At 43.4% G+C, this 20,417-nt stretch overlaps 1 protein-coding gene across 2 annotated transcripts in view; it reads left to right on the top strand.

Moving 5' to 3' along the window:
* Window positions 1–17,821, top strand: part of SLCO2B1 (solute carrier organic anion transporter family member 2B1) — a 42,111-nt gene extending 24,290 nt beyond the window's left edge. For both annotated transcript variants that reach the window (XM_053456625.1, XM_053456624.1), the window contains exons 10-15: window positions 9,904–10,102; window positions 11,220–11,379; window positions 13,178–13,347; window positions 13,593–13,657; window positions 15,904–16,024; window positions 17,114–17,821. In XM_053456625.1, coding sequence (XP_053312600.1) covers window positions 9,904–10,102; window positions 11,220–11,379; window positions 13,178–13,347; window positions 13,593–13,657; window positions 15,904–16,024; window positions 17,114–17,261 — 863 coding nt within the window. In that variant the 3' untranslated portion in view covers window positions 17,262–17,821. The remainder of the gene's footprint in view (window positions 1–9,903; window positions 10,103–11,219; window positions 11,380–13,177; window positions 13,348–13,592; window positions 13,658–15,903; window positions 16,025–17,113) is intronic.
* The last annotated feature ends 2,596 nt before the right edge of the window (window positions 17,822–20,417 follow it).

The following is a 20,417-nucleotide window of genomic DNA, read 5'->3' as shown; positions in this document are numbered from 1 at the left end:
AAGTTGAGGAGACAGACATGATGGTCCACTGGCCAAAATCAAAGAACTTGCTCTACAGAAAGCCATCTTCATCTCAAACTTTCAGGGTGTGCAAGGTCCCACGTTTAGGTTTAAGTTCATTGATGGCCAAAGCTTTGAGGAACTTATAGCAACTTGGAGGTATCAGTTCATGAAGAGCTTGTTGATGTTCACACTTGTCTTGGAGTCTTCTACAGCTGAAACATTGACCCCCCCCAGCGTTTTCTTTCCGGGCGACTCTTACAGTATTTGTTTGAAATTTCGTTTGGAAAAGTCTATGGACTGTCTCAGAGTAAAAGTTGAGTCCAAAAGGTGGACTTGCTTGCCCATCATACCTAGAAGAATATCAACCGCGCTTTAGTGTCAAGGCATCTGAGGTTTTGGGTTGGTGGTCCCATTGTGCAGAGACGGCGGACAGGATTAGTTGGACTCCTGGTCGATCGAACCGCTTAAGAGCTCACATTTTTGTATATATTCTCCACGTTGAAACATTGCAATTGGGGCATCACATATACCTTCAACCGACCCCACAAAAAACTTCAGGGGCAAATAGTTTGTCACCAGGCAAAGTTTGTGTGGCGACGTAACATGGTGTTTATGGCACAAATAGAGTCATAAATGATCCTTCAACAAATTTTGTATTGGGAAAACTCATGGATATTATAATCCTGGGTCTTTTTTATTTAAGTCTCCACTGTCCATGGGACACAGATACCATAGTCTTGCGTTTAGCATACGTTTTCAACCCCACTCAACATGCTACCTAAAGGGTTAATCTAGCACAGGCATTACCGAGGAGGAATCAGTGTATTTATAGCAAGACACACGACTGCTCGTACTGGACAACGAGACTCAACGAAAATCACTATTATTTCTAGACTTGGGCACCAGGGGGCTCTTCGTGTTCGTCTTCGTGCTCGTCTTCGGGGGAAAAAAAATCTTCGTATTCCGCGAATATTCGCCCGTTCCTGTCTTCTCTTCGGGCGAATATTCGTGGACATTCTTCGTGCTCGTTTAATCTTCGTTTTCCTCCTGGTTGCCTAGCAGGGGTTAATACGGGGTTAATAACACATCACAGCAGCAGCAGCTGCCGTGAAGGTACGTGTGTGCAGCTCTATTGGTCGTTTCGGCAGGGGGCTGGTCTGGCATCAACGAGTGAATTGCAGAACTGCAGAATGCACTTCATTCGTTGATGGCAGGCGAGCCCCCTGCCGAAACGACCAATAGAGTTGCACACACATACCGAGGTGTACTGTCCATAGATGTTTAATAAAAGAATAGGGAATATTTTACATTTTTAAATTGATTTTGGACCACTTTACATGCCTAACATTTGCTACCTATTTACAATGGCATACTTTGCAACAACCCAACTTACTTATTGGACAGGACTGGAAAATAGCAGGACTGTCCACCAAAATCTTGGGTGTGTTGGCAGGTATGCTGATGGAAAAATGTTGGACAAGAACTAAAAAATAGCTTAGGGTTAATGTACGGTTATGTTTAAGATTAGTAGCAGTGCACTGGTTTGGTTAAAGATGGATTATGTCTAAATAATAATAATTTAATTTTAATGTTTTTTTTTAAAAAAAAAATAGGGGTTTATTTAAATGTATTTTAAAGTTAGATTTATTATTTAGTACTTGATTATATTTATTAAATGTTTATAGTAGCGTTACCTACCAAGCTATAACTACCTATGTGTATTTGCATTTTGCATACCTAGTTTAGCTAAATTAGATGGGACAGGACTGGAAAAAAGCAGGACTGTCCCTGAAAAAGTTGGGTCTGTTGGCAGGTATGTGGATGGAAAAATGTTATAGGGTGAAGTGTGAGTTATAGTGTTAATGTAATGCTATTAGTGAGTGAAGGCCAGGGCAAATAACAAGGAAAACGTCCTTGTGTTTTGTGCATTGTAAGTGTGTGTGTATGTGTGTTATGTGTGATGTCACTGTGTGTTATATGTGTTATATGTGTTATTGTGTGTGTTATGTTTGGTTGGTTGTGTATCAGAAGGAAAATAATGAAATGGAAAAGGAAATGGGAAAGGCAAATGAGTGGGCAATTGGCGACCCGCTCACCTGTTTCACCCCAGGGCAAAGCACCCAAACACTGTCAGTCTTAGACGTTTGGCAGCAGACTTCCAGAGCTCAGACACAAGGCCCTAGCGTAAGCTGGCCACTCCGGCGGAGGTAGCAGGCGTTGCCACACCGCAAACAGAGGCAGCCAGGGGGGAGAAACTGCCCTTACCATTAGGGACATTTTGGGCATGACTCTAGCCAGGAAGCGAACTGGCAGAGAAGAGATGCTGGCACCACCACCAGCAGCAGCATTGAAAAGGCGAATGAGTGGGCAATTGGCGACCCACTCACCTGTTTCACCCCAGGGCAAAGCACCCAAACACTGTCAGTCTTAGACGTTTGGCAGCAGACTTCCAGAGCTCAGACACAAGGCCCTAGCGTAAGCTGGCCACTCCGGCGGAGGTAGCAGGCGTTGCCACACCGCAGACAGAGGCAGCCAGGGGGGAGAAACTGCCCTTACAATTAGGGACATTTTGGGCATGACTCTAGCCAGGAAGCGAACTGGCAGAGAAGAGATGCTGGCACCACCACCAGCAGCAGCATTGAAAAGGCGAATGAGTGGGCAATTGGCGACCCACTCACCTGTTTCACCCCAGGGCAAAGCATCCAAACACTGTCAGTCCTTGGCGTTTGGGAGCGGACTTCCAGAGCTCAGACACAAGGCCCTAGCGTAAGCTGGCTACACCGGCGGAGGTAGCAGGCGTTGCCACACCGCAGCAAGTGCAACCAGGGGGGAGAAACTACCCTTACAATTAGGGACATTTTGGGCATGACTCTAGCCAGGAAGCGAACTGGCAGAGAAGAGATGCTGGCACCACCACCAGCAGCAGCATTGAAAAGGCGAATGAGTGGGCAATTGGCGACCCACTCACCTGTTTCACCCCAGGGCAAAGCATCCAAACACTGTCAGTCCTTGGCGTTTGGGAGCGGACTTCCAGAGCTCAGACACAAGGCCCTAGCGTAAGCTGGCTACACCGGCGGAGGTAGCAGGCGTTGCCACACCGCAGCAAGTGCAACCAGGGGGGAGAAACTACCCTTACCATCAGGGACATTCGAGGCATGACACTAGCCAGGAAGCGAACTGGCATTGAAGAGAGACACTGGCACCACCACCAGCAGCAGCAGAATTGGGAAAGGCAAATGAGTGGGCAATTGACGACCCGCTCACCTGTTTCACCCCAGGGCAAAGCATCCAAGCACTGTCAGTCCTTGGCGTTTGGGAGCAGACCTACAGAACTCAGACACAAGGCCCTAGCGTAAGCTGGCTACACCGGCGGAGGTAGCAGGCGTTGCCACACCGCAGCAAGTGCAACCAGGGGGGAGAAACTACCCTTACCATCAGGGACATTCGAGGCATGACACTAGCCAGGAAGCGAACTGGCATTGAAGAGAGACACTGGCACCACCACCAGCAGCAGCAGAATTGGGAAAGGCGAATGAGTGGGCAATTGACGACCCGCTCACCTGTTTCACCCCAGGGCAAAGCATCCAAGCACTGTCAGTCCTTGGCGTTTGGGAGCAGACCTACAGAACTCAGACACAAGGCCCTAGCATAAGCTAGCTACACCGGCGGAGGTAGCAGGCGTTGCCACACCGCAGCAAGTGCAACCAGGGGGGAGAAACTACCCTTTCCATTAGGGACATCTGAGGCATGATTTCAGCCAGGAAGCGAACTGGCAAAAGATACTGGCACCACCACCAGCAGCAGCGTTGGAAACGGAAAAAGGTGAATGAGTGGGCAATTGACGACCCACTCACCTGTTTCACCCCAGGGCAAAGCATCCAAAGACTGTCAGTCCTAGGCGTTTGGGAGCGGACTTACAGAGCTCAGACACTAGGCCCTAGCGTAAATTGGCTACACCAGCGGAGGTAGCAGGCATTGCCACACCGCAGCAAGTGCAACCAGGGGGAGAAACTACCTTAAACATTAGAGAGAAAAAATTTAACTTTCCAAGCTAAGAGCTGGGTAACCCAATTTGGGCAGATTGAATTTAAGAAAGGCAATCTGCTCCATCAGATGAGGTGCCATGCGTGAGCGCTGTGGACTCAGTATGTTTCCAGTCATAGAAAACACGCGCTCACTTTGAACAGTGGTTGGCGGACATGATAGAAGCTGCTGCGCAACCCATGAGAGTGCAGGCCACACACTCTTCTTTTCATCCCAGTAGCTAAGAGGATCAACATTAGGAGCAGAAGGAACTTCACAGAGGTAAAGTTTGACCATTTCAGCAGCACTACTCTCCTTTCTGCTGCTAGCTCTGTCAGATGGTCCAACTATACTGCCAAGTGCCTCTTCCCAAAACGCAGCTGCTCCACTCAGCTGTGTTGTGCTGCTTGTGGCACTGCTGCTGATGCTGCTGCTAGGGGTAGCAGACCACATCATCTCTTCCTCCTCCTGCACCTCACCCTCCTCGGACAGCATTCCCATTTTACGCTGCCAGTCACGCACCTTGTTGACCAATTGCTCCCGGTAGCTACTGAGAACATTGAATTTCAAAGCTAGCTTTCCCTTAATTCTTGGATCACAAAGGCACGCTAGCATCATTTCGGGACTCTCTTCCATTCGCTTGCGAAGGTGTACTTTTAGCAGATCCTTCAGCTTCCTGACTATGGCTGCTACGTCAGGATGTAGAGTGCCACCTTGAACAGCCTCACGGTTTCCAAGGAACACATCCATCTTGCTGCCTAGATGGGAGAACACTGGGATTACCTGGGCCAGACTGGCAGTGTTTGAGCTTAAATTTTCTGTGGCATCCCTGAATGGTTTAAGGACTGCCACTAGCTGGGCGATCACTGTCCAATCCTCCCTATTCAATGGAGAGGTAATCCCTATATTGTGCTCTGAGGCAAGATTATGGATTGCCCTCTGCTGCTCCAAAATCCTCTCTAGCATGTCTAACGTGGAGTTCCACCGTGTACTGACATCCTGACGTAGGCAGTGTACGGGAAGACCTGACCTCTCTTGCTCTTCCCTCAAAAGTTGGCTAGCCTTAACACTATGGTGAAAGTGCCCAGCGATCTTTCTGCAGCGGGACAGAACTACTGCTGCCACATTAGTTCCTTCTGACATTGCTGCCTTCACTACAAGATGGATGATGTGGGCTGCACAGCGCACACCAACAATATGACCATCTCGCAGCGCTTTCACCATATTGGCACCTCCGTCAGTTACCACAAAACCAACTTCAACATTGGTGCCCGCCTCTGCTCCCACCCAAAGGCTAAACATTTTCCTAATCGCATGCAGAATATTTTGGGAAGTGTGCTTTTCATCCATCACTTCTGCATGGAGAAGGAATGATCGGTAGCCTGCTGCAGCAACTTCCTTAGACACACCGGGCTGCCACCAGTGTGCTGTCAAAGAAAGAAAGGCATGCTGGGCGCTAGGTGCACTCCACAAATCTGTAGTGAAATGAACACACTGACCAGCAGCCTTGGAAAGCTCCTCTTTCACTGCTGCAACACAGGACCGATACAGCGAGGGGACAATGTTCCTGCTGAAAGTGGAACGTGACGGAACTGTGTATTGTGGAGCCACAGCCGCCATCAATTGTTTGAAAGGCTCCCCTTCAATCATGGAGAAGGATGCCCCTCCAACAGCAATGAACTGACCAATAAGTCGCGTTACTTTATTGGCCTGCTGTTTGGGCATCGTTCTCTTGGAGTGGAATGCCCCAAATTCTTCCAGGGTGGGCTGGGCATGCAGTGCTCCAACCTGCCTTGGTCTCTGGCTGCCAGCACTAGTTGCTGCTGCTGCTGCTGCTGCTGCTATTGGCTCAGAAGAAGAAGCTGTTGGGGTTTTTCCACGGCCACCAGCTATGCTGCCTGCACTAAGTTTTACCTCTGCATCTTTCCCCAATAGCACAGCGTTGTGTTGAGTGCTGAGGTGATGCTTCATGCTAGCACTGGTAAAATGGCCAGACACTTTCCCTCTGCTTATTAGCTTCCCACAATGTTTGCACTTTCCATAGCGCCCTTCTTCAACATTTTCAAAGTGCTCCCAAATTGGGGCGCGCATAGCCTTGGAGTGTGCCTTGGGTGCTGCTCTTACTGCTCGGGGTGGATGAACAGAGGCAGAACTAGTGGTGGTGGGACTGGTGGTAACAGTACTGGCCATAGTGGGACTGCTAATTGCTTTAGATTTGCTAGGTTTTGCTGCTGCTGCTGGTGGTGGTGATGGTGATGATCGTAGCGGAGAAGGTGGAGGCTCAGGGGAAAATTGTGCACTAGTCATTTGGACACTGCTCCCTGAGGAATCTGATTCCTGACCACTCATCTCCTCTACTTCCTCTGGCTCATAGTCTAGCTCTTCATTAGCCAGATCGAATGGAATTCCTGCTAGGCTGGAGCTAAGACTGATATCGTCGTGAGACTCGTGACTAGTAGTAGTGCGAGCAGGAAGAATAGACTCTGCACTTGGCCTCTCAGTCTCAGGCTCCTCTGCTACCTCGCTAGGTGGAGTTCCACTATGTGTAGCCCTCTCTCTAACTGTCTTTACAAAAATTTTGTAAGGACTTGGTGGCTTGCTAGAGGTACTAGGAGGACATGGCGTGGCGGTACCAGTGGGAACAGTAGGCGCAGCACTAGTGGTGGTAGAGGCGGTAGAGGTGGGGGTGGTGGTGGTGGTTTTCCCTACAAAGGAATGAGATCGCTTTGGTTTGGGACCCCTCTGAGTCTTGCTGCTAATTTGGCTCTGCTTGGTACCTTGCATGCTGCTGGTGGATGGGGAAGATGCTGCTTGGGGCAAAAGGCACTTCTTTTTAGTCACTGGGCTGGTACTACTTGTGCTACCCTTTAACTTTGAACGTGCTTCTGGTGCTTTAGGCTTTCCGTAAAAAACCATAGAGCTTGTGGGCCTAGCCGCACTACTACTGCCTGCTTTTGGTGCCTTTCCTTTACTTGATGATCCTTCAAGCAATGCTTCCCCAAATGATAAGCGAGAGCTTGGCCTACTTGGCCGACTAGACTGACGCAAAGGCTGCATCTTAGAACTGGTGGTGGTGCTGGTGGTGGTGCTGGTGGTGGTGGTGGTGGTGGTGGTAGATGGAGCTTGTCCCTCCTTAGTCCCAAAAGGAGGATCCATTTCAAATGTTGTGTTGTGTGTGTAGTGTAGTGTAGTGTAGTGTAGTGTAGTGTAGTGTTTAAAAAACTATAAAAAAAAAATAAAAAAATAAAAATAAAAAAAAGGAAAAACGAATTAAAGACAAAAAAATTAGAGGAAGTTCTCTTCAGTGCTACTGCTTAAAAAGTAAAACTATGCACTACTGCACTGTGCTGTGTGCAATCTGCCAAAATCCTAAAGTTATTTAAATTATTAACTCAAGATTAACTATTTAATAACTAGCAGTATTTTATTTTTAATTTGAATTTACACGGGCCTAAGAGCTTAGCCTACTACTATGCTAGCCTAAAGCTATATTTCCTTACTATAAGTCTACCTCTAGGCAGACGCTCTCAAACCCACTAAGCTAAAGTGAGGTTAAATCAGATTCAGTATATGATTTATTAATTAATATTAAGTTATATAATATTAATAGATTAGAACTAATTTACTTATATATTATGTATTATAGATAGAAGAATATAGATTATGAATTAGAATTTAGAATTAGAATTACTTATATTATAGATTATGAATTAGAATATTATTATTTATAATATATTATAGATTAAGATTAAAGAAGATTAGAATTATTTTAGTACTACAGCTAGTAGCTTGAAGCTTTGCTTAGTACAGCTCGTCACAGTCAATTTTTCTTGAAAAGAATTAGAAATAAAATAAAATGTCACAGCAAAACAGTTATCTTCACTGCTTGCTGCACTCACTAGCCCAACAAGTTCACTTCACTGATGGACTGAGGTGAGCAAAACACTAAGGGTACTTTTAATAAAATTGAAATAAAATGTAAAATAAATGAGAAAATCTTTGCAAAACAGTTAACGTCACTGCTTGCTGATCAAAAAAAAACACAGCACTTATGCGGCTGCACTCACTAGCCCAACAAGTTCACTTCACTGATGGACTGAGGTGAGCAAAACAAATGAAATAAAATGAAAGATTAATTAAGAAAAATTGACTTGGTCTCTTACTGTTGCTAAAACAAAGCACAAACTATAGAGCTGCAGCACCAGTACTAATAAGATTAGCTGAACTATACGCTAGTAGTAATTAATTAATATTATTACTTTTATTTATAGCTAATTTAATTAACTATTAAGATAAGAAAGAATTAGAGAATTATTGATATTACTGATTTTAGATTAGACACTAGTAGATGTTCTGAATGTCTACAGTACACTCTACACTAGTATACTATTACTAACTATAACTGACAAATATATATATTTTATAATGAATTCAATTATTAATTATATTAATTAATATTACTGATTTTAAATTAGACACTAGTAGATGAATGTCTACAGTACACTCTACACTAGTATACTATAGTATATATATATATATGACTGACAAATATATATATATATATAATATTATAATGAACTATTAAATTATAGATTCTATTAAATTGTAATTTATAAATTCTATTTAATTTATTTAAGCAGGACAGGCAATAGGCACTAGTGCCAGCCCAGGGCAAGGGCACCCCAGTGCCACTGAGGCACTGGGTGCACTGTCAACTCAACAGCACTTACACTAAAGTTGATGACAAATTAATTTTAAAAAAATTAAATTAATCAAATTATTATTATTAAATTAATTATATTAAGTAGCACTGAAGTGAGGATGAAGTACACTGTGAGAAAGGCTTACCAGTCTCACACAGAACAGAACAATCTCTCTCTGTAACGCTCGGATGCAGCACAGCAGTGTTGCCAAAGCAGTCACAGCGAAAAATGAATGGATCTCTCAGGCAAGCTCTGGTCTTATAAAGGCGCCTTCAGAATTCAAAAAACAGCAGCACAGGCATTGGACGAGACCCTTAGCGTTACGTCACAAGAGTGAGCTGATTGGACAGACGAGGATCAGCTCACTCCTGTTTGAAATTTTGGCGGTTGCGCGGCAAAAACGAAGACGATCACGAAGAATCTTCGATTCTTCGTGATTGTGAGTCTTCGTCTTCGCCTACGGTTTGCCGGCACTGTATTCTGTTCTACGTTCCTTCGGAACGAACAAAAAAACGGCCTCTTCGTGCTCGTTTTCATGTTCGCCCGAAGACGAATGCACAAGTCTAATTATTTCTAATACCTTCTGTGTAGACAGAACGTCGTCTGCCCAGAATTAATGTTGTGCTTGTCCAGGTCCAGCTCCAGTAGAATTGATTTCTTTAGGTGGGAAAACGCAAAAAAGAGGCAATTTTATCTATCCATTCCAAGGCCAGAAGCGTAATAAACAGTAATTTGCAAATAACGGCAGTTCTCACCTTCAGGAGGTTCAGTCTGATGACGGGTTTGAGGGACAGGTTAGTAGCGGCAACGGTTCAAGGACATCTCCGTCGTTGGGGTCTTTTGGGGCGCACACCAGAGCTTTAATCTCAGCCATTAAACCAAAATAGAATCCCAATTGGTGCTTCCCCCCTGCTTTATCACTACATAATTCTGCTTGAATACAGGTGATGTCACACAGAATACCTTTTGGGGTAGAAGGGCCGTTATTAGAACCACCTGGTTCATCAACTGACTACATTATTTGTGATAGGCTATTAAAGACTTTATATTTTTAGATTTAAATATAAATCAGCAAAGCACATTAACTGGGGTGTTAAACAGGAGTATATATTGTCTCAGATTGAATAAAAATCATCTAATGGTGTTGTTTTGTTTTTTTCTCATCTTTCCGCAGGTTCCATTAACATTCCCGGAGCGATGGCCGGGATCGTGTTGGGTGGGATCGTCATGAAGAGGTTTCACCTGAGCGCGCGGCAGTGCGGAGCGATGTGCGTTGTCGGCCTGGCGTTGTGCATTACCATCGCCTTCCCTTTGATTTTCTTGGGATGTTCGACTCAAAAATTTGCAAGTCCACACAATGCCCATCATGCGAGGTAAGCATTTTTATTTTCGGTTACACCTGTACCCTAAGCTCACACTTTTTGAAAAACACAGGTTTTCGGCTTCTCTGGGCTCAAGGACCGATGGCTAATTGCAGCAGCTCTCAGGAGATCCTGAAAGCATGCTCTTTTAGGGGTATTTGAGGACTGAAAACGTGGGTGCTTGAAAGAAAAACAAAATCCTTGACATAGGGACATTATTATTATTATTCCCTTCTATTTTTTCCCGTACTTTTTTTAGATTTCATTCTGTAACACAACTGGATCCTTTCTTTGCTCCTTCTGTGCACTTCCTTTCTAATTTCATTGGATGGGCACCACTGTGACCCAGTTATATATTATATGCCTAACTCCATAATGTAAGCAAATATATAAGCAGACCTGGCTTTGTGAGGGGGCAAGAGGCTAGTGTACATAGAGGTGGGGGCAAGAGGCTAGTGTACATAGAGGTGGGGGCAAGAGACTAGTGTACACAGAGGTGGGGGCAAGAGACTAGTGTACATAGAGGTGGGGGCAAGAGGCTAGTGTACACAGAGGTGGGGGGCAAGAGGCTAGTGTACACAGAGGAGGGGGCAAGAGGCTAGTGTACACAGAGGTGGGGGCAAGAGGCTAGTGTACAAAGAGGCGGGGCAAGAGGCTAGTTTACATAGAGGTGGGGGGCAAGAGGTTAGTGTACAAAGAGGTGGGGGCAAGAGGTTAGTGTACAAAGAGGCGGGGCAAGAGGCTAGTGTACACAGAGGCGGGGGCAAGAGGCTAGTGTACAAAGAGGTGGGGGCAAGAGGTTAGTGTACAAAGAGGTGGGGGCAAGAGGTTAGTGTACAAAGAGGTGGGGGCAAGAGGCTAGTGTACATAGGTTGACCAGAGTAGCCTCAGACAACCATTAATGGGTTAAAAGCAGAAGGAGAATGGGAAGTGGTCAAGGAGGGGGCATCGCCAAAAAATGCTCCCCTGCCCAGAGATCGCGGAAAATGACCCGGAGACCTGGGGTAGGAGCATTTCACCTGGAGACCCCAGAGAGTGCTCAGGCATGTATATTAGTAAATAGCGGGGGTCTGGATAGAAAAGATGTCCATGGAACCGGGGTCACGTATCTCGCTCTGTCCCGTTTCAGTCCTGGGATATGGCAGAACGTCACTGAATGCAGCAGCCGATGTAGCTGTTCAGACAACGCCTTCAACCCAATTTGCGGGGCGGATGGAATCGAATACATATCGCCGTGCTACGCTGGCTGCGAACAGGTGCATTTCGATTACAAAGAGAATAAAGTTCTGGTAAGTAAATAATAATGACGTTACAAAAACGTCTTCCCCGTCGTGTATAAGTTTTATCCATATATGTTTTTTTTTATTAGATTTTTGCATTGCAGTGAACGTGAGGATTGTTATTTAATTACTTTTCATATATTTATCTTAGGAATTGAATCCAGCCGATGACATTTTAAAATATATTAAAAACTAAAATATTTTATAACACATACTGCCATGCCTTTGTTTGAATTATCGTTATATATATATATATATATATATATATATATATATATATATATTAGGCGTTAATTTTTAGTAGTTTAACCCCTTAATGACAAGGCGCTTCCTAAGATGTTTAAGCGAGGCTTCCGACGATGCTGCGAAGCCGCCGATTGCGGCAAAAACTTTTTCGCTAAGGGGTTAACCATCCCCAATATCCATTTTTTAAAAAAAACTTGTATCAATAGATGACAAAGTCTCAGTTGAGCTAATAAAGTCCAGACGTGTGCAAATATATTTATAGGACATATCTACACCATATAAAATAAAAGTTAAAAAAAAAAATAAAAAAAAATATTATAAATTTATGCCCAATTTTAAAGGTTCTTCCAAGTACCGACACAACGACTGTATGATCCTTTTCTAAATACATCTATCATCCATCCATGATTTCTAAATATCAATATTATTTGGAAATTCGAATAAACCAGCATATTTTTATATACATATCAGGGGCCTCAGATCTGTCAAGCGTATGCAGAATTTAAGGAGAGATATTAAGGAGACAACGTGATTTTCTTTTGAAATAGAAGACAATGTACCTTAATTCTAATTCTAATTCAAAATTGTAATCATTTTAATATCACCCCCCCGACAAAGATCCTATGTATGTTCCTTGGACAGCCATTCTTAACTGGAACAACGGCGTTCCCGGCGCTCTCTTTATTTAAGTCGAAGAGCAGTAGGTAAAAGTAGATTACTTAGAACCAGCCTTTCCAGACTACAGACGTTTCCAATTACTGGAAATAATTGGTTTCCAACATTTTCTGAAAAGATTAGATTTTGCTATAAATAATGTAGACCGCAGGGGACAAAAAAAAAAAAAAAAAGGATAGATGTGCAAAAAGGATTAATTACACTCCGGTCCTTAACGCTGCATTTGGAGAACGTTTTTGTGTTTTAAATATACGGTGAAGCTCTCCGGAGATCTTCGGCCACTGACAAGCTAGCCAGGAATAGAGGCGTCATTTCGATATCGTGCTAAAGATGCAAATTTAGATCAATTTTTTATTTCTTTTTGGTCGGAGTGGGATTTAAATATTATACAGTAATATTTTTGCCGACGCGTTTCACATATTGCGAGGTTAATCGGTACTTTAGTAAACGTTATGTTTGTCGAGTCGAGTTGAAACGAAACCTTATATTTCGCTTAAAGGAGATGTTCCACGGAATATTTTTGATTAAAAATTATTTTATCAGATACGAATAAGAAAAAAAAAAACGTACTTTACTTCTGATTGGTCAGCCTCAGTAAGTTTCTCCTCAACGAAGGGTGGCGCCAAGTGATGGAGAATGACAATTTATAATTCCAGCTGATACAGGGCCAGATCAATAAAATTATATATAAATAATAAAATATTAAATCTGCTATATATTTGTGACGGTATTATACAGCATTCTTGCATGATTTTTCACTTTAATTTGGATCACGGGTTTGTGAAATATTTGAAATATAAAATAAGTGTTTTTTGCCATTCCATTTTCTTTGAAAATTATGATTTTTTTTTGAAAATGTTGACTGTTTTTCATGCTTTCGTTGCAGAATTACACAAAGTGCAGCTGTGTGTCGTCGCCCGGAGGGGATGGTACCGCCGCTCCGGGGTCGTGCGGGACCGCGTGTTACCATCTATTCCTGCCGTTCATGGTACTTTCATGTCTTGCTGGGGCTCTCGCCAGCACCTCGCAGACACCGTCCTTCATGCTAATACTCAGGTAATATTCACGTTACGCGAGGCTAAAGGTGCTGTCCCACCTACCCTGTGGAATTTAGCACTTTGGTTACTAAAAAAGCATTAAAAATTGATTAAAAACTGATTTTTAAAACCAAATTTTTTTCTGTGAAAACTTAATTGCCAAGCGGCACATCAGTTTCATACGCTATGGCCCCTGGGCCAACATTCCTCTATATAATAGCCCTCCCTAAGGATTTTATTTATTTTTTTTATTTTTTCTTAAAGGAGCGTAAATCCAACAGAAAAGTCCCTGGCAATTGGAATTCAGTTTATGCTTCTCAGAATACTTGGTGAGTAAGACATGGCGGTTGATGCCCTTGAAATATAATTGATGTTTTTGGCCCTTTTTTCATTTCGAACATATGTTTTCCTGTAGATGTTGTAGTCTTTTTGAGGCTCGTTAAGACACTGGATGTCAGAAACTCTTGCGTAGCAGCCAGTTAATGTTAAGATTCTATCAGAGATACCTATCTCAAAGAAATACAAAGTCAGGGTGCCCACGCTGACCCCGTCCGCTGCCGATAGCGCCTACCATGGGCACGTGAGCAGAAGAACCGGACCATGGAGCAATGGAAGAAGGTGGCCGGTCTGATGAATCACGTTTTCTCTTACATCACGTGGATGGCCGGGTGCGTCGCTTACCTGGAGAACACGCGGCACTCGGACGCATCCATGGGGGCCGCAACTCGCAGCTTACAGGACTTAAAGGATCTGCTGCTAACGTCTTGGTGCCGGATACCACAGCACAGCTTCAGAGGTCTAGTGGAGTCCATGCCTCGAGGGTTTAGGGCTGTTTTGGTGGCAAAAAGGGGACCTACATAATATTAGTCAGGTGGTGATAATGTTATATACAATATCACCAAACGGGACTCTCCCAGCGCCTACCCACCCCACCAGCTGCACCTTGTCGATGTGTTTTCCCTTTCCAGGGAATCCACTGCTTTGGATTTTGGTCAATGTTATGGCTGATCGGTGTACATACACACACTATATGGACAAAAATATTGGGACGCCTGACCATTACACCAGGGCTTGACAAATTTGTTGTGAATCTCGGCGCCAGCTAAAAAAGTTAGGAGGCAAGATTTTTTTTTTTAAACTAACAGTTGGTCAGGAGTGATCTGATCATCAGCCCACTTACTAAAATCACAGCGTTTGACCTGGAAACACCCTGGACTTTCAGGTCAGTGCTGTTTTTTTGTTTAAAAAAATATTATTATTATTATTTTTTTTTACTCCATTGGAGCACAGCATTGCCTGATATTTAGTCCCCACAAGCTTGTGGGGACAAATGTTAACCCCTGCAATGCCACAAATGTGTCATACACAATTGTGGCATTGAAGGGGTTAACGTTGCACTGTCGCTCTCATGGCAGCAGGGGAGGGTTGGGGCTGGCCTCCACACTCATGGGGAGACCAAAGAACCCTCTCCCCCTGTCCCTGAAGCTGCCTCTGGAAGCTGGGACGCAATTTATGGTCTACAGACCAGCCATTGCAGGGGGGGGGGTCTCTTTGATGACTGCTGTAGGCTTCCATGCCTACAGGAGTCATCAAAGGGCTTGTGGGGGCTCATTTTTGCTGTTGCTGGTCTGCCTGGCAGACCACCAGCAGCAGAGCCCCGTACAAAACGGGAATTAACCCCTAAATGCCACGGCATTGAAGGGGTTAAAGCTGCACTGTCGCTCTCGTGGAGCGATCAGGCAGCAGGGGAATGTTGTGTCAGGTCCCCACACTTGTGTGGGGACCCAATCAACACATCACCCCCTTCCCTGAAGCTGCCTGTGGCAGCTGAAAACGCGATTGCTGGTTTTCCCGCAACCGCGTTTTCAGCCTATAGGATCACTCCGTGGGAGTGATCTCAGGCTCGGGGGCGGGGTCGGAGTGGCTGTGCTGTCTGCCCTTACTCAATTTTTTGTGAATGTAACAGGCTGACAAACACCTAGGCGCCATGGCGACCTGGCCACTGGGATTTGTCAAGCCCTGCATTACACCAACAGGAACTTTGATGACATCACATTCTAAATACATAGATAATTAAGTAGGCTATAACAGCCTGGAAAATCTGGAAAACAGTATCAATTTAAGACAGATGTAGGGTTTTGTTTTTTTTTGTTTTTTTTTACTTTTTAAGTGTAAACAGATGGATTGTCTTCAGACTGACAGTTAACACTTAACACCATTTAAACACTAGACGGGTCATCGAATCCGTCAGTCTGTCCTGCCTCGGAAAAATGAGAGCTTTTAGTTACAGCTTCCAAATAATAGCATATAAAAAGGGTTTATGGCACATGTAGGACGTAGCTCCTCGGGCCACGTAAAATCCCTGCGTTACATGTTTTGTATCAGATTCTATTCACAATTTTGTGTTAGGAAACCAAGAATAAAATCAAAAAAGAAAAAAGCGGATCTGTCACTTTATCAACAGAAATTCCCCAATGAGAAATACTCGGATGGGAGCAGTTTGGGTTTTTGAGTGTTGGCTTCCCAGAGTACGTCATCGTGGTCTTCTATTAATTGATTTTATGTCTCATTGCAGCGTGGCTGCCGGGCCCAGTGATGTTCGGGAGTATGATCGATAGCACGTGTGTTCTCTGGGGTAAGAAGTGCGGGAGGAAGGCCGCCTGTCTATATTACGACAATAATCTTCTACGACAGAGGTAACCACCGTCCGAGACTCTCGCTGCAAAACACTGACGCGTTCATCTGTTACAATCTGGGAATAAAATGATGTTTTTTCCACTTAAACTACCCCCCGGGGAACCCCACGAGACGCATTAATTTAATTAATTTAAAAGAACAATGTATGATAATACATTTACAGCGAAAGTAACATTCTGTTACAAGATTCATGCGTTAGCCGAGGTGTAGGGGAGACTAAGCCCAGGCACTGATTTTCGGGGTACCTGTGAGGTCCAAACTTGTTCTGATTTCCGAAGTTTCAGACAAGATTTCTAAAGTATTTAAAATAACTTTTTTTTTATCTCTCGGTCTCTCTACATGTTTTTGAGCAATGTAAATAGGCTTGACTTTCATCAGTCAGAGTTGTCTGCCTGGGTGATTAAGACCAAGCCGTTCTAGTGTTTAGCACAGGCAGTATGATAAGGAATCAGGGGTTTTATGTAGATGGAGCTGCCTGAAAACATAGCATAAAAATGTTTAAGAAAAGAAATACTGTAATATTTTTTTTAAAACAGCTTTAACCAAATTGCTGAAATACCGATCATGGAAGCTTTGGCTTGTCATTAAAGATACGCTTAATTGAGTCACCTGCATTCAAGCAGGGATATCAGCTTCAACATACTGGTAGCAAAAGCACCAACTTTGAGTCATATACGATAATAGGGGCGTAGAATAGGAAGGGGTCAACTCCAGACTGTGTGACCCCCGAGAATCTGCCCTCTCACAGACCCTGGGATTGGGGCAAAAACCCTGTGAATCAGGAGTTCCCACGTCTGATTATTAAGTGCCAACCGGAATCAGCTTATCCTGCAACAAGGAGCTGGCCGTATAATACATATTTGTGGGGTAAATTCTTCATTATGCAAGGCCAGTTTAACCCTTCGTGTACTAGAAGCTGATTGGCCCTTTATAATGCAGATTAATATCAGGGAGTTACGGTATTTCCTAGTAACAAGTACATATCAAAGGCACAGATTCATTGTCATTTTATAATTAATTCATTTGTATTAGATTTTAATTATTCTTTAAGCCCCAAACATTAGAAATTATTATTTTTTCCCCTTCAGGTATATGGGGCTGCAGGTCCTCTTTGAGATCGGAGCCCTGATATTTTTTATTGCCGTTTATTGCGTGCTACGTCACAAGGACAATAAGCAGCCGGAGAAACGAGAGGCAGAAGGCCCAGAAGAACACAAGCTGGTGGAAAAACTATAACAAGAGAAGCGTGATGCCGGAATGCTGGGACTTCAGACGGGGAGATGCAATATTACATGTTACGGTCACGGGGCGATAACACGTGATGGGCTTTCACGGCACGTATCGATGGAGGCTGATGGAAGAGACTACTTTTTTTTTGATACGTTAAGGAGTTGTGGTGTCTGGGACCAAAAGTGACCGATTTACCGATCTAAAATTCACCAGCTGCGAGAAAGCTTAGGCCGTAACTCTTGAACGTTATAGAATACAGACATAACTTAGTTAAACATGCCCACATTAAACCAGGGGTTACTTTTTAACCCGAAACATATCCGCTCACTTCATACTGGCCCAGTTGACCACCGATGTCCAAGAAGCACCCAGTGACGCCCTTGGCCGCCTGTCCCCAAAAAAGATCCTCCTATAATATTACTGAAAATCCCAATTCTGTCATTTCAATGGGTTTAACGAAAGGATCAAACGTTTTGTTCGTGAATTGTGTCATGTGAGCATCACGTTAGAGGCCGAACATATCCTTTGAGCTGCTACCTTGATAACATGTTTTTTCCAGGATAAAAGTAGATACTATTTGTTAAAATGTTACATGTAATGGGCTTTATTGCTGCTTATCTTTTGGCATTAGATTAGTCTCTGAAGCCGTGTTCCCCACCATTGGATCACGTTTTGGAATATATCGGTCGCAAAAAGACCATGGAATGTACTGCAATTCCCCTGACCTCAAAGGGCATCCTGAATGCCTTCTGCGTTTGCATAATTGCGCTACGCGGAAGATGTTTGTCTACAATTTCATTTGACTGAGATATTAAATTGCCGATATCCAGTTATTACGTCGGCCAATACGTCAGAGAAAATACTGGTGGATGGACCGTTCTGTCCATGAAATCATGCGATATCTGCTCTAATTACACTGTGCTTCAGGATATCCATATATATTCCATACTCTCGTCCTGGTAATTTGTTTACGTTGTACATGAAATGTAAAGCTGTAAGGTATTATGGTATTTTACTGGCAGAGAATTCTGAAATACAGATCGTACGCACAATTTTTGTGATGGAACCTTTTCATAAAACGATGAGATGATGAATCTGATGCCGTCTTCTACCTGTAGTCTTGCTACGTAATTATAACAACCTATTTTTTGTTACACTGAGGTTGCATTGTCACGATACCACCACCCTCCACCCCCAAAAAGCTCTATAAGGACATCACACACATATAGCTGTTTACATCGCTCATGAGGAGAGGTGAAATATCGATGGGCAGGCAAGATGCGCCGAATCGTTCTTATCTGCCACCAAATGTTATGTTAACCATCTGCTCTAGTAAAGTGTTTGGTTCATTCTAACTTAGGGTAGAATGGGAAGGGGATGAGGTATGGTATATTTTCAAGATACTACATACATTTTTTTTAGAATTCAACAGTGGTCTATGGAGGACCAGCTGGATGGATGGTGGTGGGACATTGAAGATGTCTCATTCTAAAAAGACAAGGGTTGTATTTCTGTTTAAGTCAAAGGCCCAGCTGTATCCAATCAGTAATCTCTTTTGTGGATTTTTCGTCATGATTACAAATAATGGAATAAGCAGCCATTTACCTGTACACAAGATCAATCTGTTATTATAGAAGGAGAACATCTACAGCGATCATCGATTGTATAGTTGGAGGTGGCTGGTGTGTAGATCTACTCTAGATCTACTCTTGGTTGCAATATGACCTCTACAAGACTCTCTTGTAATTGGACGCGAAGACCAGTTGTAACCGTAGCTTCTACCAGCTGTATCTTCTACCACTGAGGACCAAAGCCATCACGCCAAGCATTATCCGTAAAATAAGCCCTGAAATGGTTCCACAATCAAAAGAAAACATGGAGACCAACCCGCTATCTTTCTGGGGAATATAAATCCAGAGTGATCATATTTTCATAGCTTCAGCTAACAAAACCACTTAATTGTCTAACTGGGATATTAATTGGTTATATATATATATATATATATATATATATATATATATATATATATATATATATATATATATATATATATATATATATATATATATATACACACACACACACACACATACATAGTTTGTCATATTTCTTCACCGTGTTTGGCTGTAGTTATTAATATGCGAGATCTCACCTTCCTAGACAGGGCTATATAAGAGCTCATCTGCTTTGCCTCTGTGAAAACGATTCACGCTTTTGGCGACTTTATGCCTTGTCAAGCTTTATTTAGAAAAACCCGACAAGAGGCTAAAATACTCTGCACAGGCTGAGCTAAATCGGAGTATCCAGACCGGAGCGGGTGCTGCCCGTATCGGAGGTTTCAACGAAGCGACGGCAGGGCCAGGCAAGTTCATTTTATAGTAACTGCCATTTAAATAGGAAAGGTGAGTGAGTCAGGAGGCAAAAGATCAGAAGATTCACTTATCAGGATAGAGGTGGCACTGGAGTCCAAAAAAAGACTAGTCCCCCAAGAGAGAAGGTGTAGATAGAGAGGAGTAGATACCCCAGAGATAAGCAAAGTGGCAAATGTACTAGATAAGGGGTCTCCAACCTGCGGCCCTCCAGCTGCTGCAGGACTAAATCTCCCACAATGCTCTTTCAGCTAAGGGGCTGGCTGAGGAGGATGGGAGATGTAGTCCTGCAGCAGCTGGAGGGCCACAGGTTGGACACCCCTGTAACAGAACAAGGTCATCCTATTAAGTTAAAACTTACTTTCAAGCAAGACTAAGAGTCCTTTAATAATACATGCGTTAAAAACGAACAATGTATCAATAGCTTGGAGAAGACATAACTTAAAAGAAGCGTCTTGCCATTTATTTTTAACTGTACTTAACCCCTTAATGACAAAGCCCGTACATGTACGGGCTCAAAATGCATTGTTTTCAATGGGTTTAGGGACTGCCCATTGTCCTTAAGGGGTTAAAAGTTTATTACATTTCCCAGCTTCCACATACTCCAAAACCGTAAATGGTTTTATCGATTATGATTCTCGATGCGTACGCGTGGTTCGTTCAAAGATTTTGCCGGCAGGAGGAAACTCTTCACTTTATATATAGACGAGGCAGATATGATACTGAAATACACTCTTTGTTTATAAGAGCAGCAATTGTAATTTCCTGTTCGCAGTATCTTCATGATTATTCC

This window comes from Spea bombifrons, chromosome 2, assembly GCF_027358695.1.
Source record: "Spea bombifrons isolate aSpeBom1 chromosome 2, aSpeBom1.2.pri, whole genome shotgun sequence".
Lineage (NCBI taxonomy): Eukaryota > Metazoa > Chordata > Amphibia > Anura > Pelobatidae > Spea > Spea bombifrons.
Note: the sequence above shows the minus strand (reverse complement) of the source record. Positions and strands in the feature narration are given on the sequence as shown.